This window comes from Kryptolebias marmoratus, linkage group LG11 (assembly GCF_001649575.2).
Source record: "Kryptolebias marmoratus isolate JLee-2015 linkage group LG11, ASM164957v2, whole genome shotgun sequence".
NCBI classification, from domain to species: domain Eukaryota; kingdom Metazoa; phylum Chordata; class Actinopteri; order Cyprinodontiformes; family Rivulidae; genus Kryptolebias; species Kryptolebias marmoratus.
The window spans coordinates 8,603,369-8,629,796 of record NC_051440.1 but is presented as its reverse complement, the minus strand read 5'-3'; the positions used below and the strand labels follow the sequence as shown (position 1 = coordinate 8,629,796).

General features: G+C 40.2%; 1 protein-coding gene across 2 annotated transcripts in view; it reads left to right on the top strand.

The window, feature by feature from the left end:
- The first annotated feature begins 8,420 nt into the window (after positions 1–8,420).
- Positions 8,421–26,428, top strand: part of LOC108246608 (transcriptional enhancer factor TEF-3) — a 29,310-nt gene continuing 11,302 nt past the window's right edge. Inside the window, exons 1-4 of one of the 2 annotated variants that reach the window (XM_037978385.1) lie at positions 8,426–8,558; positions 21,425–21,489; positions 23,203–23,274; positions 25,279–25,413. In XM_037978385.1, the coding sequence (XP_037834313.1) occupies positions 25,312–25,413 (102 nt within the window). In that variant the 5' untranslated portion in view covers positions 8,426–8,558; positions 21,425–21,489; positions 23,203–23,274; positions 25,279–25,311. Of the gene's footprint in view, positions 8,564–21,424; positions 21,490–23,202; positions 23,275–25,278; positions 25,414–26,428 lie in introns of both variants that reach the window. The other variant, XM_037978384.1, reaches the window with a different exon arrangement.

Below are 26,428 nucleotides of genomic sequence, written 5' to 3'. Positions count from 1 at the left end.
AGCGGGCTTCAGGAAGGACGACGAGGCAGCGGCAAACAAACAAACAAACAAACAAACGAAGAAGAATTAGAAGAAGAAGAAGAAGAAGCGAGAGAAGGGAGATGAATTAGAAGAAGACATCTAATATCGCTCCACCTGCCCGCCTGTCGGACTCTTCTTCTTCTCAGGTAAGCTGAACCTGTTTCATATTTGAGGGAACACACCTCAGATATCTCACCTTTCTCCGCTCGAGCGCCTACTTTTTTTGTTTTGTTTTGGTTTTTGTTTGTTTCTGTATGAGTCCAGCTGTTGGAGGGACGGAGCTCACGCGCAGCCGGGCGGTCAAACATGAGCTGAAGTTTTAGCTCCGAGCGGACATTTATTAACTTCCAGGGCTTTACCCTCAGCCTGAATCATAAATGTCATTTAGTGTCAGAAAAACAAACCAAAACAAAAGAAAAAAAAGGGAAGGAAATAAAAAATATAATAAAACAGTCTGCTTATTTACACACACATAAAGTGACTCAGCAGACCAAAAGTCCTAAAACTTTTTATTGGGTTTGTTTATTTTTTTTATTTATTTTTTTATCCTTTAAAGTGGACTTATCAAGCTGTCAGGTAAACACTAAGCAAATAAAATGATTGTCTTAGTTTTTCTAAGTTGGGCAAAAGTGAAAAATGAAGCATACTGAAGTAGTTTGTTAGATAAAAGGAGTTATAACCTTATAACACATACAAGATCCAGTTCTTCATTTTAGATTTAATTTGTTTTTATAGTGTAAATAACATAATCCACACACTTTAAGCACTTTAAAGAAAAACTACCAGTGCTGAAATATCACTACATAGTACCTACGTGGGTCCACATTTTTGATTGTTAATTTAACACTATCTGAGTGCTCTTTTTGTTTTTTTGTTTGTTTAGTTTTACATTGAAGGTGTTAGTTTTGTAGGGGAACTCAGACTGTGTATTTGTACCTTTGACTCGGACACAGAAAGGGTCAGACTTACTGCTTCCTGTTAAATAAGTGCCGTTCTGACCGTAAGAGTGGACGCACATAAACAGCCTCCCCAGTGCTGCTGCGAGCTGACTCAAGTTTTTACGTCGATCGAGAGATTTTTCAACTCCTATTGGGCAACTTGACTCTCTGTCTGACCCCCCAAAAAACATCCCATTTAATTCAAACCACTTGTTATCATTCTGGCTTCGAGTGTTTTATAGATATATATATATTGATAGTTCTGGATGTAAAGTTAATTTATAGGAAACATGAGTTGCTTATATGAGTTGCGGCATGCACATTGCTTTTAATGTTTAAAATTCACTTCATGTTCTTTTTTTTAAACTGCATCAGTAGTTAGGGGTTAAAAACAATTAAAAGCGTTGGTTCGATCAGTTCATAAAACAGGACTCGTGGCTCTGAAAGGTGTATAGTTCTAAAGTTTATCAGGGCTGGATCATCAGCGTGCGAAACAGCTGCAGGATTCCAAAAAGAAACATCCCAGACAAACTGTATGCCAAAAAAAAAAATAATAATAATAATACAAATAAAATAAACTGGCCCTTGGAGAGTGTCGTGACAGAGCAGGTGGCTTAATTGCAACTGGTCTTTGCAACGTTCTACAATAATATGGCGCTTTCCTGTAATGGGTCAGCCCTGTTTGAGAGTCTTATTTCTCCGACGTGGTAATTGTGGTCTTAAGAATCTGTGTCAGGTGTAATTGTGATAAAAGCAGCAAATGAAATGGTGCAAAATGTGGAACGAGACAGGAGCCACCAGGACTCAGTAAAGTCTAAACTGAGGCTAAATATAAAAATAAAGGTTTTCGTGTAAGACCGCATGCTGACCTCTAAATATTTTGGAGCATGTGCCTGAAATATTTCCATGATTCCATGTTTACCAAGCACACCATTTATCCATTTCATTAAAAATAATCATACAAATCTCAAGATTCTTTACTGTGAATCTGAGCCAAGCAGCATGTAGTGTAGAAAGACTGAACATTTATTTTAAAGTGCCTTAAATGGTAATTTGTATGCATCTTTAAATGAATCAACTTTTCTATTTGGAGCAAAGAAAAGACAGGAGATATTGTTTGGTTTTTTTTAAATCTAAGACGTTCTACAGGAGTGTCCAATCAGCATGATAAGAAAGTGAACTACAAGTAAAAAAAACAACAAAAGAAAACATTTAAACGTCTGCCTTAGGTTGAGAGCGTGGTTGATGTCAAACAAATGGGTGAGAAAACCCCTAATGGATAAATTATTTGTCCTAATTTGCGAATCTTGGGTGATATTTTTCACTTTACCAAGTAAATTCATTTGACAAAGCAGGCTGCCTAAATAATCTCCCCCCTAATGATATATATTTTTTTTAATTCAACAAAAAAAGGCTCAAAATCTTAAAATATTTGCATAATAATTGGACCAAATATTCTGCAAACCTTCCATTTAGGGTTGTTTATGTGTCAGCGTGTGATATATGGTGGCAATCTGAAGGCAGATTATTTGATCAGGATTCAACGTAGTGAATGCATGTGTGTGTGTGTGTGTGTGTCACATGGCGTCCATCAGGGCAGCTGACGGGAGTGTGTTTTCCAGAGGATCAACAGGTGGATTGGAGCAGGGTAGCGGTGAATAGAAGGAGGCGAGGGGTTGTAAAAGCACACACACACACGCACACACACACACCTGTCAGATCCTTCTCCAGCCAGAACAGCTATTCATTTTTATTTTTTCCGCCCCAGATCTCCTCATTCTTTTCTCCGAGCCTCAGACAGATGAATAAATTGCAACTAAAGGGTTTCGTTGTTGTTTTGTAGCATTTGTGTGTGGGGGTGGATGTGGCTGCGCCTGGAGGTGGATGTGTTTGTGTGGGCGAATGAGTGGACCAAATAATAAAAAAAAATAAAAATGATGGTTTAAAGGGAAAAAAAACAACAAACAAATGTATGTAAAGGTGTGTGAGCTAGAAGTACAAAAAACAAAAAAAACAAAAAACAAAATGCTGAGTCCTGTCCTTGTCCAAGAGTGTTGAAACTGCCGTGAGACAAGTGGACTGCAGAGTGGAGGAGTTTTTTTTCTCTCTTTCTGTGTGTGTGTGTGTGTGTGTTTGTTTTTTCGCTGCGCTCATCCCACATAGCGATCATTCCTCCCCCGCTTCGCACGAGAAAAACGCATAATGCCTCAGATATGAGCCTTGCAGAACAAGGGACTCGTCTGACCTCTGCTCTCTGAGCGCGTTTTGACGGGACAGGCCATGAGGTGGTTATTTTTTATTTATTTATTTATTTTTTTTTTTTGGGGGGGGGGTGTAGCTGCAGCTGTTTGGATTTTGTGTCCTGGTGCAGGAAACGCTGGGACTCTTGACCAACCAGCGTCAGACATTTACACCTGTTGGCCTCAACTCCAACGCATGGCCACGCAAGAGCTTAACACAGCATGTGTAGTTGGTGTTTCCTGATTGTCACCCACCCCCCGTCTGTTAGCAAAATTTCCCATGAACCGCTGGGTGGGTTTTAATGAAACCTGCAGAAAGTAATCATTAGATTAAGGTTTACAACTGATTAACTGTTGGAATCAACCCGATTCAAGGCAGCCACCCCAGCCAGCAGACCGTAAAAAACATAGAAATGACTATACCTCAGTCAATCCTTTCAGATATTGACCTAAAATTCAGTGTGGTAGTAGCTGAACTTGGTCCTCAACACGTGTTCTGAGTGCTGTCAGATTTGGCAAGATTTTTGTGTGAAATTGTACCATGAACTTTTTGGAGTCAACTCCGGCTGTCTGTTAGCAAAATATCTCATAAACTCCCCGGCAGATTTTAATAGAACTTTCAGGAAACAATCATCGGATGTACATCTACAACTGATTCACTTTTGAAGCCAACCCAATTCAAGATGGCTGCCACGGCAAATTGATCGGAGGAAATGCAAAATGTCTATAATGAAGTCAGTTTGACCAATTTTGTGCTGAAATTTGGTGTAGTTGTAGCTGAGGGTCATTCACAATATATCCTCCAAATGCAACTAATTGTGCAAAATCTTTGCTCACAATGTTACCAGTAACTGATGGAGTCAACCCTATTGTCTGTTAGCAAGATATCTCATGAACAACTGGACAGATTTTAATGAAACTTTTAAGAAGTAATCAATGAATGTACACCTACTACTGATTAACTTATGGAGTTAATCCAATTTAAGATGGCTGCTACGGCTAATCAACATTAACCAACACAAAAATGGCTAAAACTCAGCCAGTTTTACAGATATAGAGCTAAAATTTGATGTGGTAGTAGCTGAGAGTCGTTCCCAGCACATAGTCTGGGTGCGGCATCTTGCGACATCGCACAAAATTGTGCAGGTGTTTGATCAAAACGACTACGGCTCAGTCATTTCCAAATATGAGACGATCCGAGTTTAAAACTCTGACACGAAAGACGGCGGGTGATACGCATTCCTTCAAGGAACCCCTGGCCTTTTTTTTCCCCGAAGCAGTTAAAAAGCTGATAATTGTCTCCGTCTTTAACTTGGTGTTGGAGTTTTTCAGCGCATTAAGAGCTTTAGAGACGTTGGAGCCGTGGAAACAGCTGTCTGCTGCAGCTGGAAGCCCCGGCGAGCAGCAGGCTGTCGGGACTGAGTGTGAACACAGTCGAGTTTCAGAGCCGAGACGGCGCAAATGTGAAGGGAGCTGCGGAGTCGCGTTTGTTGCTGTAAAACACAACGAATCAAGAATCAATAGAACAAAGAGCAGCTTAATTGATTGGGATAAGAGTCTGGCTGCTGCTCTACAGCTGTGCTTCAGTGGTTCTAAGTTAAAACGAACAGACATTTCGCTCCTTTTCGTCCTTTTGTCACGTAAACTATCATCGGGACGTTCTAAATGAACAAAATAGAAGCCCACTGTTTGGATGTGTGTGTGTGTGGAGCTCAGAGGCTCGGAACGGTTCGGGATTCAGAACCAGGGAGCACGTGCCCTCGACGAAAACCCAATCAGGCAACCCCGCTGGCAGCCACGAGGCTCTCGCAGTGACTTTATTGACCATCGCGTGGCCCGATCCCCGTACTCCCGACTTATTGTCAAAATATTTCCTGCCATTACATTCCCAGCGTGATTAGTGGAGATTGTGACCACGTGAGCACACACACGTGCTCGCACAGTTCTTCCTACCAAACACTCACAATACAATCCATAAGAGGCGGCCAATGTACACAACACAAACACATCCAGATATTTTTCTGGGGTCATTCGGTGCAGTTTGGAGCCGGGGGGGGGGTTTGGCCTAAATGAAAACGTCCACGTGCTGACAGCTCGCAGCAACAAACACATCGATGTTCAACAAGAAGGGCGCATTTCTACTGCGATGAAGAAAACTACATGCAAACAAGGACTTAGATCTGATTATGGCACTGAAAGGAAAGTCGTTAGCAACCATTCATTTCTTTACATTTCACTTAACATCCCATCATTTCACAGTTTTTGTGAAAAAGTCCGATTTGAGCCTCACTGGAAGGTCGTCCCGGGAAGCATGACTGTCTGTCTGTGCACAGTTTCTGGGACATTCGTTAAGTGGTTGGTGAGAAACGTTAGTGTATCTGAACACGGTGATGTGCGGCACCCACCTGGCTAGATCGGGTCCAGGACAGAGCTGAACAGAAGCTCATCTCCCTGCAGTTTCTTGTGGACCTTTTTTTCTTTCTGTTCGTGTATCAACGGAGCGTTCTACTTCCTACCTTCATCAGGGCTTTTGTCTTATTCACACTGTGTGTGTGTGTGTGTGTGGAGTTGGGGTAAGGGTTGAGGGGCAGTTGGGGCCTCTGACTGCAGCACAAGCTGCTGGGATTATCCTGTTCAGCAGATCCTACACAGAAGGACCGGGTGGTGGGGGAGTAGGCAGAGGTGGCTGTCCTCCTGGACACGTGGAGCGAGACACACTAATGGTTTGTGGCTGCTGCAAAACTCACTGCGTGGGACCACATGGGGTTCAGTGTCTTGCCCAAGGACACGTCAACATGCAGTTTTTTCAGTGTAAGATGGCTGCAAACGCATAGAAAAAAAAAGTGTTTCTCAAGACGTCTGTATTTCTGTGGCCATAATTTTGTTTCATAAACATGGTCCGTGGTACTAAATCATTTTACAGGCAAGAAAATCAATGTATCATTGGTTCTTACAGAAAATCTTTGTGACTGCTTTCTGTGTCAGATTAAGTTCAAAACAAGAAAAAAATAAAATCTGACATTCTGAAGAAATTCATTAAATCTACGTAAAATATGTTTTAAAAAAATTGCAACAAAATTTAAGGTGTTTTTCCTTTTTTCAAAAGGTGTAATTGCAATACAATTACAATAAGTTGTCATTTATCAGCAAGACCAAACTAACTAACTAACTAACTAACTAACTAACTAACTAACTAACTAACTAACTAACTAACTAACTAACAGCAGCATTGATAATATTGTCCCTCAGAAAAAGCATACTGTTATGGAAACTAGTCCCGGTGTTTTTTTCCATGTCTGCTGTCTCTCTAAAAATACTTTGATTTTTTGTTGTTGTTGTTTTTGGTTCTGTCTGTTGGTGTTTGTTTGCAGTGAATTTATTTTTACAACCTGATGTGTACATCTGTGTAGTCCTACACACACACACACACACACACACACACACACACACACACACACACAGGAGGCCTGCTGGCTGGACATTTTGCAGGAAGCGCTGCGGAACATCGGGGAACTCAAAGGAAGCTCAAGTGGAAAAGGTCTGGGGGGTGGGGGGGGGGCAGACAGGGTGCACTCTTACTCACTGCGTATAACGTGTTGACTTGCTCTCCCGATCACTGCTGCCTCTGTCTCGGACACGCTCTTGTTTTGGGATTAGAAGTGACGCAGTGGTTGCTCTGCTTTTGGCTTGGCTACCTTAAATGGACATGGTGACACAGCTTCATTGCAACAGGGAAACGGTCCGTGACAAAGACAAACTCTGTTCAGATTGACTCATGGGCCAGACAGCTCTTTCCCTCGCTTGTCCTTCCATTGTTCTCATTTTTAGTCCCCATTTTTCCTCCTCTTCGTTTGCTGATAGGAAGAGGCAGAGCTGACGGCGGTCTCGTTCTCCCCGCCCTGGTGTTTAAGTACCCTGTGGACGTACGAAACAAACCGGCCCAAACAGAAAACAGGATGTGAATCTATTGCAGCTAGTCAAATGCCCCTTGTAACCCTTTACTATAAATCTAGAATAATACTAGATTATTATTGCTTCCTGTGCATCTAATACAAAATAAATAATAGAAGAATATTTGCCCATTTATCTATTTCACTAACTTTTGGAGATAAACCAATCACAGTTTTCTTAACTGATTACAATTTCTGATTTTTTTGTGATCCTCTGACTCTGTGATTCTGCTTTTGGGACTCCAGTTCCTCTCTCAGAAGTATAATTAACAACATACAAAATATATTTTTTCTTATTTCTTATTTCAATTTAAAATTTGACCGTATATATGACTCTAAAACTGCAACAGTTTTCAAAAAAAATTTTTTTCCTGTCTGTCACTGGAAATCTACAAATATAAATAATAATAAACATCCTGGTTATTGGACGTAGGTATTTGCACAAAGTAAATCCAACTTTTAAAAAGGAGTGTTTCTTTTATACATCAGACTATAGCTCCTAAAAGGGATAGTCTGCTCTTTTTTTGAAGTGATGTTCTGTCAAATAGTTATCAGTAGTTATTACCTTATGAACTGTGACACCAGGCACATAGTATGAAGAAAAGTGCAGAAAACATCCTCCAGGCTAGGCTAATGGCTAGCCAAACCAGGGCCCCTGTGAAATTGTTTTTCAGGCTTATAAAACAGCTTATTTGCCAAAATCTCATACAGGTGTGAAGGATTAGCTAATATTAAATCCCATGACACAGTTTGTTGCTGGTCCCCCAGCTGAAAAACATCTGTGTTACTGTGCTAAAGTCAGCCTGATGAGGCTGAGGAAACACATCAGTCCACCTGGTCAGTCCAAAAGTTTACTCAGCTCCCGGCAGATCTCCAGCAGCCTCAGGAGAACAACATTCATGTAGTACCGTGTTCGAGTGAGAAAACAGCAATAAACGAAACAGACAGTGTCACGCAGAAGTGTAAAGGTTTAATATTAGGTAAAGCAGCATTCTTTCACACTACCCAAAGCCCTACCTATCTAAAGTCAGTTTTCCTTATTTTTCTCGTCCTGTCATATCCAGATTCACCATCACCATCTTCATCACACTTGTGGATTTCCCACAGCCAGGTGTGCTTCCTGCTGCAGCCTCTTCTTCCTCCTCCCGCTGCCGCCTGCTGCACACCTCCAACCACCCAGCCCTTGCTCTGTGGTCTCCTTCCTGTCGTCCCACCACGTCTGCGGAGTGGGTGCCGGCTCCCTCCCCCCGGGGTGGGAGTGAGGAGCTGGGAGATGGACTCGACAAACCCCTGGAGAACGATGCTGAGGGTGTGTGGAGTCCCGACATCGAGCAGAGCTTCCAGGAGGCCCTGGCCATCTACCCACCATGTGGCCGCAGGAAGATCATCCTCTCTGATGAGGGCAAGATGTACGGTACGCCCATCTCTCCTGTCATGCTCTCTGTGTGCTTTTGTCCGTTAGTACACAGGTTTCACACCTCATTTATGGATGGTTCTTACTTTTAAGCGAAACAAGTAGGAATGATCTGGAAAAAAAAGCTTCAGAAGAGGGCAGAAAAGTACTGATTCTGAATGTCATATTTGGTTGTGAAAAAGTGTGAGCTTTTTCGTATATATACTGCGCTTCTTCATAAAATTAGCTGAAAGGAGCGTAATATTTATGCAGTTTAACAGTTTAAAAATGTTAGATATAGACAGATTTTGAAAAAGCTTTGCTGCTGGAGATAAAAACTAGGGATGTAACAAGGTCTCGTACCATAAAATCTTGTGAGATTAAAACATCACAAAATTTTTTGTTGGGTTTAAAACTGTTTCTCGAAGTTCCAGTCAGCACAGTGTCCTCAGGTGAAATTAGCTCTGAAGAAATTAGAAATTAGCTCTTTCACTTTCAATTGTTTGTGTGGCAGCAGTTCATTCAGACAGGTCGAGCGCAAGGACCCTGTCAGTGTGAGCATCTTTTCTCTGGGATGAAAGTGATCATAAGCATCATAATCATGTGTAGTTGAAGGATCATTCTAAGGTCTGAAGAGACTCATGAGAAACAAGAGAGTAGAACGGTCAGTCAGTTGAGTTTGTGGCAAAAACCATTTTTCTTAAAAATATTGCTATAATCTCGTCTCATTCTCGGTAACCCAGTATAATGACTCATCTCGTCTTGTGAGTTGAGTGACACCCCCACTTAAAATCATTTATTTCTCATAATAAACAAACCTATCCAGGTAATATAATAAACAAAAACTTTAAATAAAAGATACGATCCTGTGCAAAAGTCTGTCCAGATGATTAAAGAGCTTGAAAACTGTTACTCAAAAAGATTACAAGTTTAGCTTCAAATATAAAGAAACAGAGGTCTCAAGACTTTTGCCCAGTTGCACATAAAACTCACATTTAGGATGAAGGAATCTCCTCATACTTGATATCTGAATAAATGAAACAACAAAGCATTGTTATTTTTTTCCAGTTTTGTTCAGGTTATTAACAAAATCCCAAGACAAAAGTATCAACAATGAGCATTTATCCATACATTTAAAGCTGAAGAAAGACAGAAGGCTACAATTATGTCAACTGTGAAACTTATTTAGCACAAACACCAGTTTACGTTGTGGGGGGGGACCAACAAATATCCACTGCCAAACCCTTCTGAGTACTTAAAATGTTCTCACAGTTTGTTTCACATGTCCTATACACATGTTCATCGCCACTCCTTGCGTTCGTGATTCACATCACTCATGTTTCCTGTGCAGCTGTCGCTCAGTTTTGGGCCCACAACAGACTGTGGTGGCATGAAATGTCAGAGGCAGGCACACACACTCTGATCGCTTGTTTCTCTGCGTATAAGAAACACAACATGTGCTTTTAAGTCTGTTCGTCGTTAGAAACGGTTGGATTCACGTAAGAGAATCGAAGAGCTTCACATAAATTATCCAGACTAACGGTCAGTTATTCTCCAAGCAGTTCTGGTAGATTTGTGGGGTTTTGCTGCAAAGAACATTTCTTCTTGGGTTTTCCTCACTGAAGCTGGGTCATCCTGAGAGCAGTTTTTGCCTTTTGGTCAAGTTCAGATTTCTTTTTACCAGGAATGTAACTTCTTTGATGATTCTATGGATGATGTCATTCCCAAACAGGTGTTGGGAAGGTGAGGTTTCTGCAGCATTTTGCTGAAAGATGTTTGGTGACAGATGGTTTGGCCGCAGCGAGGCCTTCCACCCGACCGTTTGATAGTGGATCTGGTCGGTGGAAAACGGGGCGGACGCAGGCGGTGGCGCTTTCAGACAGCGTCTGTCATCGCCCCATCTTGTCACAGCCAGACAGCTCCTTCAACTGTTAGCTTTGCCTATAGCCTAGCTCAGCCGTCTATTGAGGTCATGGCCAACACGTAAACCCTTATAAAGCCTGTAATAATAGTTGGAGGGGAGGCAGAAGAGGGAGGGGGGCAGGTGTCTCACTCAGTCACAGGGATTGGCAGGTACTGGTTGGGCGACGTGGGTTTTGACAAGGAAGGCCCTGAGGTACCCCTTCCTCGCTGTGGGGGTCAGGGGCAGGTGATGCACACCGGGAGAGTGCGTTGGCTTGCTAGGAATGGCATGTGCGCATGAAAGTCCGGAGGTTCAAGGCAACTTGGCTGTAACCGTAAACTAGAATAGACGTTTAACCTTTGAGCGCCTGGAGGCGGGGGAGGGAGGAGGAGCGGGCGAATAAACACCAAGGTGGTCAGTGGAGTTTTGCAGGACCGCGGGGCATGGCAGAACTCTGCCACACCTGTCTTCGTGTCTGAGAGTGAGAAAGGCGGAAGGTGTGTGTTTGTGAGCTTCTCTTGTTCGTGACATGCCTGATTTAGAGCCATCGTGTCTCTTTTGTCTTAGACAGTTGTCTTTGTCCTTTGTGAGCAACCTCTTCTGTCTGTCAGTCTGTCAGTTGGTCGGTCTGTCTTCGAGTTCGCCTCCAACTGTTCCCCGAGTTCAGCCTGACAGCCTTGTGACAAATCCGGATTTATGACTTGTGAAAAAGATAAGACTAAGACCCTGCTTGGCCTGCTTTGCCCCCACTGCCCTCCAACAGCCATGGCAGCCCTTCCTTTACAGTCCTCACAGCCCCTTGGGCTCACTTTTTATCGACATCCCTGTGGTCACTTCTAGTCAACAACTCAAGTCATTCAGACAACCACAATCAATGCAAAGCCACTTTGAAGGTCTTGTTAATGTTGCTAAAGCGCTGATGGGTGGTCTTAAATGAGGTAGCCTAATCACATATCAGCTGAGAATATCTATAAAGGCATACATGAAATTGTGAAGAGATGACGTCGTGCTTTTAGAAATATTATTGTGTCTTCTTGCACAGACAAAACAAACACAAATATGTGTCCATCGGCTGAGAGAGGCATACTTTGAATTTCAGGTTGAATTCCCATGTGAGAAATGAATGTCATTCTTTGCTAAACAATATGATATTGAGTCTCCGGGCAGCAAAACGCGAGGAATGTGTTTAGTTCACCTTACGCATTCTAAGCTCTTAATTAAATGGAATGTTTTTGCCCCATATTTTGGTTTTGTGCCCCACATTTTTTTCCACATAGTCCTCTGCACTGTGCCCACCCTCATGCCCATTAATCAACAGACCCTTAGCTCGCTTATTAGGCAGGGTGTCATGGATATTGTGGCGGTTATGTGCTCTGGTTGTAATTCGACATGCATCTGCCAAGAAAAACATTTCCTGCCTTGTGTGGCTCTCAGCAAGAGATATGCTCCTCGCGCTGCAATAATGGAGGAAAAGTCCCCAACTTGTACCCATGTGCTGATAGCTCTCAGGAGAAGAATGTAGCCCTGGAAATATAATTATCTTCTGTTTATATGTTGCCACATATCTGCCATTTTGATTTAGGCGCCGCTTTTGCAATTGTAATCATTTTATTTTATGGCTGTTGGATCTTTGTTTGATTAAACTGCATTTAGTCTTGCGTCACACCATGTTTTGTGCAGCTGTTTGGTTTTGTCACACTGGATTTCCTAGCATCCGTATGACAAGCACTTTTCTCACTTTTTCGTGCATTTGACTTCCTGTGTGGAAAAGGAAATAGTGACGGTGTTAGTGAAAATGATAAAGTCAATACTGCTCCCCCTCGATAAGGGCGTCCTTTTTCCCAAACAAAGAATAATGAATCATCCTCCCACAAAGTTAAACACTTCATCCCGTTGTCTGTATTAGTCTGGCAATACTAATTTGTCTCAAGTCTGCCTAATTAAAAATATGATGAAAAAAAAAGGTCAATGAAAAGAAGCAGCGAGTCTTCACTCAGGCTCTAACTTCAGCAGTGAAGTGAGAGATTCTTTTAGACACTTGTAGACTGATGGAAAAGCCTCTGGTGCCTGTGACTTTACGTGGTTTTTGACCTCAGATCAGAGCCTCAGTTCTCTGCTTGAAGAAACACCTTTTTGTGTGAATAGCTAACTCGCATGTATCCATGTTAGAATAAAAATTCCCAAAGATATAATCTGTTACAAGTTGTACTGGCTGCCTGTATTTCCTGAGCAGAAACATGAGCTCTGTGATGAGCCGTCGGTCTGTCTAGGGTTCATCTCGCCTTTTGCCTGCAGCCACGTTGACCCCGAACAGGAATGAAACGAGTACGAAAAAGGAACGAATGGACATTTGAATGAATAACGTTAGACTCAGACTTCTTGTTTCAGGTTGCAGACATTTTAATGACGTAGCTTTGCAGAAGACTTTTAGATTAAAAAAAAAAAAGCAATTGCAGAAATCATCCATCCATTTTCTTTAACCGCTTCTCCATTCCGGGTCGTGGGTAGCTGGTGCCTATCCCCAGCAGTCACTGTGCGAGAGGCGGGGGACACCCTGGACAGGTCGCAAGTCCATCGCAGGGCCACATATAGACGAACGAGACAAACAACCATTCACACTGTCACTCACACCTAGGGACAATTTTAGAGTCATCAATTNCCTAACATGCATGTTTTTTGGTCTGTGGGAGGAAACCGGAGTACCCGGAGTAAACCCACGTGTGCACAGGGAGAACATGCAAACTCCACCCAGAAAGGCCTCAGGCCGGGAAGCGAACCTGCAACCTTCTTGCTGGGAGGCAACAGCTCTAACCACTATTCCACTGTGCAGAAATCAAACATTTTTATTTAACATTAACAAATTTTATTTAATAAGGTACAGAAGATCACACAACATGAAACTGTGACATGTTAAAGTAACCACGACCATGTACCAACTGTAGGTCTTCTAGCCAAAAGCTAATTTGGTTAATATATTCATTTGGTTATTATAATTTTAATTTAATTGATATATTATACTTTTACACCTACCTCTAGTGTTTCTTCACTAACAAATCTGTATTTCCTCTGTTCCTTCAGTCCTAGTGTTTAAAATTTTAATTTAATGATCTTGTATGTATTTTTTATGCTTGTTTGCTGCTTCTGTTTTATGTTTTTTGTGTTTCAAGCTGGTGTAAAGCACTTTCTGTTGCACTTTGTTGTATAAAAAAAAAAGTTTGATTAGCTGATTGATTGAATATGCAGCAGTCTCTGCGGTTAGGCTTTTTAAGAATATTAAATCTCTGTAAGTGTCAATACCAATAATAATAACAATTAAAAAGCACCTTACATATTTAAAATAAACAAAAAAATAATAATAAATTAAGTCACTTTCACCAGGTCATTCCTTAGTACAATATAATTGGTAAATAAAAATTCAAATGGTGTGTGTAAGTACTACTAAAGCTGAAATTCTTGCATACAGCAAAAGAAAATGATTTTTGAGGATAGTGTTTGAAACAAAAACGTGATGCTTTATGTAAATCTTTATTTATGTCTATGCTAGCATAACCATTCCCAAATGATTTTCTTACAATAAGGCTTTTTGTGTTGAAAATGTTACGACTTGTTTTTCTGAAAATGTTAATGAGGTATTAAAGATGTACAAGTTTTGATATGTATTTTCACATCCAGTATATCTGTAATGTTTTTTTTTCTTACAGACAATCATTTAGGGAAGCAAAATAACCCAACATTTCCATCCACGCTATATTTATACGTGTTTAATTCCAGCTGGAATTGGATGAGAGAGGGGATACACTCTAGACTGGTGCCGAGTTCATCACAGAGACAAACAACATGTTCACACTCACCTACTGCCAATTTAAAATCCTCATTTAATCTCGCATGCCTGTGATATGTGGGGGAAAGCCCTCACATGTACAGGGGAACATGCAAACTCCACGTTAGGGTTGTCACAATATAATAATATAAGATTTAAACTTTATCCAGATACCTAGTACTAATGTTAATACTGTGGGTAGAAAAAACTATTGATTAAAGAGCATAAAATGGGTTTTCAGACTAAGTTTATCGCACCAGCATTTCTGAGTTTAGAGTTTCAAGGTAGCATATATAGAGAAAAAAAATGCTGAATGGTTGAAGTTTTGATTACAAGTTTCATGTAATCCAGTTAATATTATTTCAACATAATGTATATTTTAGTGTTTAATTCTCAAGATTGGACATAGGTTAATATGCAGTTTTTTCTTACTTTTTCCAAATTTGACACAATTAAGTGTCAAAAAGAGACATTTTTCACTTTTTTAATGCACAACGCTTTGATGGCAGAGTTAATTTTCTAACCTCACTGGTCGATTGTCTCTGCTTGGTGTCAAAGCACATTTCAAAATGAGGTGCAGTTGTTTTGACCACAAAGAACATCGGCCGACTTTTGAGTCCCACCCAGTGGCTTCCCAGTAACAATCCATGTCAGTATCCTTTCCTGACACAGTTTACCATGAGTTGTCACCTTTTGATTTCTGACGTCCGGCTTATCAGTTCCTGATCCCAGCTTACTATCAGTTAGATCAATGTTTCTTTTTGACAAGGTACGTCCTCCACCAGCTTCTGGCATATTTACTGTTCTGTAACATACTTAGAAGTTTTGCATGATGTCTTTGATTTTTTTTCATTTATTTATTTTTTTCCTCCTAAAATCTAACCTTCAATGGGCACTCTGTGACTCTTTTGTTTTAGCTCCACATGCTGGTGCAACACACATCTTCTAAAATGTGAAATGTCTTGATAAGATTGCAAGATAAAAAAAAACAAAATAAGAGAATTTCAAGGTCTTTGGCCAATGCCTTAGATTTATTCTGCTTTTGGAAATCTTTGTGATTTTTTTTAATACTGATGTTATTTTTTAATAATTTTAATATGTCAGATGTTCTCAAACAAGTGTTGTTTTTTCTTTGTCTTTCTTGTCTTTCTTTATCAGCTCTATTTGCGCAGTGAAGCCAATATTTATTGCTTTATTGTGTATTATATAAACAAGTTAAACTAAATAACAACCATAGTATTTGGTAAACCTCAGGTCTCTCTGCTTTAATGTAGTACTTGACTTGTTGCTATAGTCATGGCTTGGCAGAGGCCTTTCAGAGCTCAGTAAACAGCAGCCAGACTCTGTTGGAGGGGAAATAACATTCAGCTAAGACATTCCTGCAACCTAAATGTGACCTTTGTTTCCTTGAGAAGACACAGCGGGTCATATGTGCTGCGGAAAGAAAACATAACGTTGGCAGATAATCCAAAAAAAAAAAAAAAAAAAGCATTCCGACTAGTATGATTATGGCTGCAATAACAGTTTAAGAATATCGTTTACAAACATGCATGTTATGGGGATCATAATGTGGTGCGTGTAAACTGGCTTGTTTTTGTACACACATGCACGAACAGGACGTGAGATAATGTTGGATCAGCAGACTCACTATGAACCAGCCAGTAAACAGGAATGTCAGGAATGTCAGGAACTGAGGAAGAAACTTTGAGAGGGAGAGGGAGTGAGATCAGTCCCGGCCAGCGGTGACCGCAGCTCCATTAAGAAAGGGCTGATTTATGAGCAGCCACGGCCCAGGGGCTGACTTTGGAAGGATCTCTGCAGGTGTCCTTCACTAACCTGTCCACCTCTGCCTGACCTTTAGCAACGATCCTGAAGAGGAGGGGAGAGCAAACTCACTAAACTGTCCTTCCAACGCTTTGTCAATTTTTTTCTCTCAGTCCGAAACAAATGTTTGAGTCATCTATGCTTTTCTTCTTCGTTCTTTTTTCAATTTTTGATATGAAGTTCATCTGTATTTTGATTTAAAATCAACTCCCAATATGAAGTTGGATCAACCAATATCAATTGGCTTAACCTGGATCACCTCATCCAACCATCCATTCATATTTTTACCTGCTTTTTCCTTTTCTGGCTGTAGCTGGTGCCTGTCTCCAGGGGTCATTGTGTGACGAATGCATTGTGAGACGATTTACACCCTGGACAGTTCACGAGTCCATCACAGGGCCACATAGAGACAAATAAGACAAACAACCATTCACACTCTCGCCCACGCCTATGGACAGTTCAGAGTTACCAATTAACCTAACCTTAATGTTTTTGGTAAGTGGGGAGGAACCGAAGTTATTAAATATCATATTGGAAGTAATTACAATGAGTTTCATGAAAACAGAGACAAACCTAACATTTGGACAAAAGGCAAGATTGTTATTGATTTCAAATACAGCTTGATCCTAACCCACTGTCATCAGAGAAAGAATGTCACACCCCTAGATTGCTCCAATCTTTCTATTGCAGTGTGTTAAAGTTGTCAAATACAGTAAGCATTTAGAAGGTTTTTATTTTTTTTATTTTTTTTTAGAGTCAAGATCATATAAAAGTATTTTGGTTCTTGCTAAGATTTGAACAGTGACAGATTTTTCTAAAAGTGATGTCCTTCAGTGAGTTGCCTTTTGTAATTTCTCATTTATTGTGGTAAAATTATTAGAACTTCACAACTTATTTATTCTTTTTAGGCAAAAAACCCCCCACAGTTTAGACCCTTGAAAGCCCTGACTTTGCATCAGCTGTGTCTCTTTTCATGCTTCTAAATTAATAATTCAGATCTTCTGATGAGGAGTTGTGTAGAAATGTTATGAACAATTAATATCTTACCTGTTGTAGATGTGTAGCTTTTTAAACAGCCTCAGTTTGGAGAAACAGAGATTGGGTCGGAGCAATTGACAAGCTAATGGCTATAATGAGGGTGGTTTGCTGCAGTCCTAAAACAACTGAAATCTCAAATATTATGTAGCTGATGGTGTGATTACAGATTTATTAACCTTTACACTGTTGTCGGTCAGCATAAAGGGGTACTTCATGTAGAATCATTTCTGCAGGAAGTGCCCCAGGCCACATCTGAAGTGTGACGCTGTTTGCACGAACTGCTCTAAAACGGTTGAAAATACAGTTGTTCTAAGACAACAGCAGTCCACCTTGGTTTTGGCCCAGTTCTGAAGTTCTCCAAACTGTCATCATTCCAAGTCCCATTTACAACAAGTTAGATATTAATTGTTCATAGGCTTTACAATAAAACCCACTTCAAAAAATCAACTACAGCTTTAAAAACTGTTTCCAAATTCAGACCCCCCCACCCCCTCCCAACCATTGAAGTCTGTGACTGCAGGCGTTGTGATAAACAACATCGAACTGTGGAGCGGTGGGTAATGGTATAGTGTTCCTACTTTCCTGCAGCCTTGGCTGTCACAGGTTGTGTGTCTGTGCTACTCCCTTTGGACACCATGATCTCATCGCTGTGTGACTGAGTCTCCTCTCTGATCTCATGGGTGTGTTAGAGGGTATTTTGGACGAGTCTAGCGCTCACACTAGGAGTGGTGGGGCATCTGATACGAGTACATCAGGCAAGGGGTCTTTGACTTCGAAGTTGTTTAATGCCTGAAATGTGAACCGGACTTATTTTGAAAGACATACTGTCACACTGATGAAAGCTGCTTGTCCTTTGCTCTGTTGGCAGTAGAAGATGTTTTTTAAAAAAATCTTTTATTCCGAGGTGAACAAAACAAAAGTGATAAAATACTAATCTTGTTCATTCTGTTGTTACGAAACTACAACTTGAACTTCAGTGTCTTTAACACTTTTACCTGAGTTGAAGTAATATTTTTCTTTAAAGGTTTAAAGGCATTCAAGTTTAATAACAACATGAGGCTTTTACATTCACAACACTTTTCAAACCTACTGAGAACTAAGAATTTCTGAATTCCTGATAAAGAACTGTGTTAATCTTTGGACTACGTTGAAAATCCTGTTGGATACGCAGTGTGCGCTGCATAGAGTGAAGATGGTTTGCGGGGAGTTGGAGGAAACTGCTGCTGTAATGTGAGGAACTCAGTGCAGCCAATGTCGTGTTCATTTGAGGTCAAAGTAATTGTGAGGGTTTCGACAAATGTCCTTTGATTTGGCTTTTCAAGAATTTGATTGGCGGGAAATGCGGAACATTTTCTTAATCCCTTGGGAATTAAAGAAATATGGATTTAGGGGCTCAAACAATTGTCTGGGAAGCGCTCCTCCTGATAAACACTAAACGGCTGGAGAGCTGCAGCCACCGTGTGAATAAACTGAGCTGTGCTACATCACAGGCTGGTGTTTAAACCACAAAATATTCACACACAAAAAGCAGTCTTACAGCTGAGCAGGTCGTGCATTTCTGCCCTTCCTGTGTGTATGTTTTTCAGTGGATCCCGTCTTTATGCAGAATAATAATCCTGGCCATCTTTTCCTGTGATCCTCTCCACAGCACTGTTTATTTCTTTTTGCTCCTGTAGTGAAACTTAAAAACTTAAACTAGATGTTGTGAAATATTTTTATATATCTGCATTGATACTGCTTGTGTTGGAGGTGATTCTCAGCTACCCTCACACCAAATCTTATCTCAGTATCTCTAAAAATGACTGAGTTATAGCCATTTTTACGATTGTTCAGGTTAATGAGCTGTGGCAGCCATCTTGAATTAAGTTGGCTTCAAAAGTTAAAGAGTTGAAGATGTAGATCCAGTGATTACTTTCTGAAAGATTAATTAAAATCTGCTGAGTGGTTTATGAATTATATTGGTAACAGACAGACAAATAAACAGAAACATTACATGATTGCTTGTCTTTCATAGTATGTGTGTGTGTGTGTGTGGGGGGGGTTATATGTTTTTATTTTGTTAACTTGATCGCCTGACTGCTTGCGACTGATTGACTAACTTTGAGTTTGGACTCTGTCTAAATCCTACACTCTAGAAATAAAACTTTGAAACCAAGTCCCAGTATGTGATTAGACAGAACTTGATGACTATCTGAAAATTGAACTGTGACCTGTAAGATCCCGTGCGTTATCTCTGTGCTCAGTTTCTAATGGAGGTAAATGTTAAGATGACTTGGCAACAAAACATAAAAGCTCTGAGTGAAAATTTATCCCAGAATAAACAACAAGGTCCGAACTCTCAGTTTCACATGAGCGCCAGGTAGATATGCTGCCCTGAATCTGATCACTTTTATTGGCTGACAAATTGTCTGATGGGTAGGTGTCATGTTTTCTCTTTTCCCTGGGCAGGGGTCAGCAGATTGGCAGGTTTATCAGTCCAGAGCATCACTATGTTCGAGGAAAATCTAACAACTTCATACCAGGATGTGTGTCGTGACCGGCCCATGTGTTAATTCACACAGGGCTGCGGTGCCAAGGGAAAAACGGCCGTGTTTAAGAGATGGTACAAAGCCGAGCAAATTCTTGTGTGAACTTTCTCTGGGTCCCTCAGACCTCCCTCCCTTAGAGTTTGAGAGGTTCTGGTTTGAGTATTTAACTATTGTTACAATGTGGCACAACATTCAGATTATTGTTTTCCTGTCTTTTTTTTTCTGTACGCATTTTGCAATCTGTCCACTTCTGCATACTTTGTGCCATTCATATAACAAAACTTTCAGCTCATTCAGGAGATGGGAGCTATGACTTTTGGTTTTTGTAACTTAAAATTTTAAAAATCTTAACCTTATCTTACGAAGAAAAATTCCACTTGGAATTACACAGAGATCTCTTCAGTTTCTTCAAGAATATTGTTTACTTAAAATATTGCTTCTCCATACTTGATCTGATTTTGTCTTCTTTTATTCAGCACTTTTGCAGAAAACATGATTTCTCTAGTTATATTTATCATCAATAATCTCTTAAGACATTTTTGTGTAATTTGTTTAATTAATCCCTTTAGAGTCTGAAAATTTTATAGCACGAGTCTAACTACCCAATAGCCAAGGTGAAATCATTAAATTAAAGCTTGTATTTGTCTTAAAAAGGTCTAAAGTGGAATAAAATACATCTATTTAGTGAGTGAATATTAAGAATGTCCCCAAAATGACTAGAATCTGAATGTACATAGACAGTTTGTAGGCTTGACTTTTGTTTATTAACTGAACAAAAGTTAGTTTCAACAGTGCTGTAGCATCATGGGTAATGTGTTTGTGAACTCTGAACACGGATGTTCAATTTTTCTTTTACAAAACTGGTTTCTGTATTTAAACTAGAATGACTAAAAAGCACCTGACTGTTACCCTCCAGAGCAACTGCAGGCTTTGAATCAGGATGTGAGGTGCCAAGTTCAACATGCACTGTGGGGGTAAAGGGCATATTTTTTAAACCCTGACACACACCAGCTGCCCCACGGCCTCACCGGCCCGACCCTCATGGTCACCGGCGTGCATCGTGTCTGTCCTGGGTCGGGTCTGAGGATCGCATGGCCACCGCCTCCACCTGCTCCGCCAGCGTGACCTGTCTGTCAGCAGCACCCAGACACACACTCACTCCAGAGATATGAGCTCCAAGAACGCTCAGGGGGCCAGTCGGAGACCGATGCAAGCCCTCAACAGCCAGGAGTGTATACTTAGTGATAAACTAACATGATAAACTTACACTTCCAGCTTTCAGTGCTGACACACTTGACAGCTTTGGTGCTTGACTTTTGCACGTGTGTTTGCCCACCTATCTTTACATTTGCGCCTGCAAACACTTTCAAGCATAAGCATACTCGCATGTGCGATCAAACAATTTTTTTACTGCTTCATTTAGCCAAGTAGATTTCTCTGTTTCTATAAATATGAGCACAGAAATAGACTCTGCATATGTATTTCCTCATTCATCTCTGTCACACAGTCTGCTTTGGCCTGACAGTCTGAGCAGATTGATGAGGAGTTAAAAGTAGGTGTTGCATCGTTTCGGCCATTTAGTTTGTTCATATTTATTTATTTATTTTCTCATTTTTGAGCAACAGACACAAAATTAAAAGCTACAGAACTCCGTCGCTCAGTAAAATGAAAGAAAATGATCACAGTGAATGGAAAAACAATGTGATCCAAATTGTTGACTGTGATGGGAATGATTTTATAGTAACGTTTTGTTTTCTGACCCCTTGCAGGACGAAATGAGTTGATCGCAAGGTACATCAAACTTCGCACAGGGAAGACGCGGACCAGGAAGCAGGTGAGTTCTTTGGAAATGCCATTTGCTGCTGCAACTATTTTTGAACCGCTCCAGAAGATCCTGTTGAGTGATGCCCCGACACCCAGTGGAAACCCACCCGCCGGACCCGCAGCCCCTCCTACTAGGACAACCAGAGATGATGATTGATTTAGGGCCAGTTCCCAATGCACAGATGCTATAGGATCGTGTGTCGGTGTTGTTTCTTTAGCACCTCGTGGATCTGGTGCTTGTTAGAAGGGAAAAGAAGCTGAGGAATACCGTGATCTAGACGGGAGACTGAGGCGGGATGGAGGAGGATTTGGAACTCTATCCTTACTACAGTGTCTGATTTGGAAGATCTGATGTATGGGGCAATGATGGATGTGCAGAGAAAAGGGGTCTGCTAAGTCATCTGGCATAGTCAGAACTGGAATGGAAAAAGATGAGCAGAAGATGAGGGGCAGTGATAGAGAGAGATACTGAGACAGCCTGGGAGTATAGAGGGACACCTGCTGGTTTAATAACAGTAAAAAAACTGACTGCCATGTTTTAGTAGAACACTTTATGGGAAGAGACTGAAATTAAGCATCAGCATTAAATCTATTGATGTAAATAATGTTTGTTGTTCTCACTGGAATCCTCTTTATGTGACTAATGCCTTTTTGTATGACCAAACAGATGAGCTGTTATGTGCAGATTCACTGCTATAGGTTGGCAAAAGACCAAATTTTGTTTCCTTTTTAGAATCTTTTTCTGAGAAATAAAAAGGAGGCAGAGATATTTGCCATAGTGGCAAAAATGGAGGTAATTTCACCAAAACTCTAAATGAGAGATGTTGCTTGAGGAGTACATCATTAGATTTTGGCAATATTATACAATCAAATGGATACAGAACAGAAATATCAAAATAAACCATTTTTTCAGGTTTAACATCATCTAACACTTACATCCATTAGCTCACTATAAAACTTAAATCTTTAAGAGTTTTTATTAGTTGTTTATTTTTGTAAATCTATGAACAATGATGTACCTCAGCTTTTACACCTGAAACAGGACAATATTTTCCTCCCCTGCACGTTTCTTCTGTCTTTATTCGTGTTAATTTTATCTGTGTATGTATGTATGTGGAAATCTTTCAGTGCTGTTTACTTTAGATGTGTATTCATTTATTGATTGACCAGCACGCAGTAATTTTTTTTCCTGTATGTGTGTGTGCTAATGTGTTTATGTGTATGTCTGCTACCAAAAGATTTTATGAACCATCGAACCAGTTCTAGCCAAATTTGGTGTGGTAGTAGCTGAGACTATTTCACAACACACACATTCTGAGCATAGCGTTCTGCAATATCTGGACCAAAACGGCTACAACTCCATCTTTTCTCAACATAAGATGATCAAGGTCTGAAACTCTGTCATGAAAGGCAGTGGGTAATATGCATTCATTCAAGGAATGCTAGGATTTTATTTATGCTTGTAGTTCTTGAGATTTTATCTCTCTTAAAATCTTATTTTTACGGGTTTGCAGAGCAGCCATGGTTTGGAAGGCTTACAATGTTTCACATGCAACATTATATTTCTGTACCACCCTTTATAAAATAAAACAAATAATAATATTTTCTGTCCTGAGCAGAGCTGCTGGGAGCATGAATAATTACAGAAAGTACCGTACACACATTGTTCTGAATTCAAACACAGCGCTGAACCGTGGTACTTCCTGTTGCCTGTGTCTCCTAGGTGTCCAGCCACATCCAGGTTCTAGCCCGACGGAAGGCCAGAGAGATCCAGGTGAAGCTGAAGGTACGCTACGTGAGTCAACTTTATGTTTTTATACATTCTTCAAATTCTTTGAAAGATTTAACCTAAAATGAAGTTTTCCTTGTATTTTTTTTTATCTAAACATATTTAATTAAAATTGAAATCTGGTCTTTAAGTGCTAATACTCCAAAAGTTATTAGTTGTGGCGCAAATGTATTTTATGTGAGTTTTTAAACAGATTTGTTTTATGGTAACTCTAACCCTACTCTTCCACCAGAGGAGTCTCATAAATGTCCTGAAATGATTGTACGGTTCTTAATTTCCTCACTAAGTTGCTGAGGCTGGCAGTCTTGTCACTTGAATTTTGAACATGTTCAAACAATTTATGTGGCAAATTTTCTCTAAAATAGTCGCAACACTCCTATGACAGAAAATATCCAAGGCAACAAGCCTGAATGTCCAGGTGTAGAACCCATACTGATTAATAAAAAATGTTGAAAAACTGGTCCAAATCTGTCATCTTCATTTTAAAAATGTACTCCATTAGATTAAAATATAAATGTGGGGACGACTGCCACAGTTGGTGCAAAGGAACAAGCTGATGTGAGTATATTATGGGCGAAGGTGGTCAAAGAAATATTGTGCTATATAGTTTTGCAATCTGTCCACAAAGAAACAGGCCGTGATTTTCAAAATGCAACCACACAGCTCACTGGTTGCAAACATTCAGAATTAGGGGAGAATAATTCAAATTTTATCTTTTTTCTCACAGTTTTGGGTCACCAGCTAGTTTCTAACAGTTGCTGTCCAGCGAGATGCTACCTTTAGCATGCCACATTTATATTTATTTTTTAATTTATAATTTTATCCAAGTTCTTGCAGGTTTTGTTCAAGATGTCAATTGGCATGATTGTAATTTAATTTGAGTTAAAACAAATGGAAAACAAGATGAACATGTTAGAGTTTGAAGTTTCCTCTTATAATAAAGAGGCTTTGTTTTATGTTGAATGTGTTTTAGCATCCATGCCTTATTTCTTCATTGTACAAACACAAAGACATAAACTGGCTTTTTAAAATTGCAGTTTCTAATTGACATCAGTTTTAGAGGGGACTATTTCAGATGAATGTAAACGTATTTCACAAAGCCTCGGGCTTGCTTTCCATTGACTAAATGCAATTGTCATAAAACAAATTATTCCCTTTATTAATCCCTTCAGGTTTTATATTCCGTGAGTGCCACAATGAAGGTTTTTTTCCCGCGTGGTATGCTGAAAGCTCACACATCCCTGTCTCCCCATTACTTTCTCAGTTTACATTTCTCATTCGCATTCGCTCACATGCTCTCAGTCACAGCAGGCAACCCTGCTCTCCTTCACCTTGGACGGTAGCCACGAGGGTTCAGCTGGCAGAGCTCTGCGACGGTCACAGGGCTGGCCTCTGTGACCAGCCTTTTTAAAAATGTCTTTAGTGTAACTGAGATCCCTGCCACATGCAACCCCCAATATTTCAGCTATGCCCTTGTGTTCGCCAGTTCTGAGAAGAAGAATGCTCTGTGTGGCCTTGCCCATTTGGGAAGTGTGGCAAGTGCTTGTAGTCCTCTGCAGTTTGGAAACTGATAATCAAAAACAGCAACTGTATCATTTTGTATTAGATGACACATTTTAGACTTGTTTTTTTACCTATTCCCTATTATTGATAATAGTGTGTTGCAGTTTTGATATCAGCCTAAAGAGCGTATTGACATATCACCCCAATAACTGCCATGACTTCTAGTACGACCTCCAACAGAAGTTAGTTGTCATCACTGGCTTGCCCCTGCCAAAGCAATAAACTTAACTCTTGACCCAAAGGCCCTTGACGGTAATATTACCTTCTCCCAGGCTCTCTGCCTGGCAGGGACTCACCAATGATGCAAGATGGCCTCAGCCTCCACTCTCCCCTTTTAGGGCTCTGCTTATGTTAGCAGGAAAGTGGGCTGATGACTTACATGGAGCACGATGAGTGCTGTCCTTTTGTCAGTTTATCTTAACGCCCGCCGTCTGTCTCTCTCTGTAGGATCAGGCGGCCAAAGACAAAGCTCTGCAGAGCATGGCCACCATGTCCTCAGCTCAGATCATCTCACCCACAGCCTTCCAGAATAAGATGGCTCTTCAGGGCCTCTCTAGACCAGCCTATCCCACTGCTGGTGGGGTGAGTCTTCCACCAGCATTCCCTATATCATTTTAAGCACACTGAGCACTTCTTTTTCTTTTTAGTTGAAAAATATTGCTGTTTAAAAGTGTGGCCATTATTACAGTCACCACAGCTAATCAACACTAGCCAACACAAAAATGGCTGTAGTTCAGTCAAATTTACAGCTATTTACTTATAATTTGGTGTGGTAGTAGCTGGGAGTCATTCACAAAACATGTCCTGAGCTCTAACAAATCATGCAAGATCTTAACACTTTGGCAAGAAAACTGCAGGCGATATTAATTTAATTACTTTTAAGAATTAATTAATTTGCTATTCAGTTCAATTCAGTTTCTTCATTTAGCGCCAGTTCACAACAAAAGTCATCTCAGAGCACTTTATAAAAGAAAAAACAAGTCCAAATGGTAAATACAATGTAGCCCAAAAAAGGTCCAGATTCAAATTCAAGGATATATCATAAAAAGATGGTCCTCTTATTCTGGGATGTTGATTAGTTTTACAATGTGACAACTGTCGCTTTATAGGAACAGGATTTGTCTGACTTTTAAATGTTTTTTGACTGATTTAAAGAACACGATCAACCTCTTTTGGTCTATTTAAACAGAGCTACACAAAGTTAATTTTGGGGGATAAAATCAAACTTTTCTTCCTAATTGAAGAGGCCATCAAAATTCAATATTCTTCCGTTCATTTTGAGAACCCTATTAAAGCATGTGTTTACTGAACAAAAATCCTTTCAAACCAAACTGCACAGTCATTCTACATTGGGCGTGGCTAAGCAAACATGAAAAGAGCCAGAGGGAAAATTTGACTGTATCTGTATCATATTGTTTTTGGATGCTGACAATATTTAATTTTCAATTCTGTATTGTTTGATACAGATGACCCGCAGATAGTCACAGAGCAATAATTTAAAATAAACAATTCTGTAGTCTGATCACAGATACTTTGACCCACAACTTTCTTGACTGAATATAAATTTATATTTATTAAATTTAGAAGTAAAGTTTAT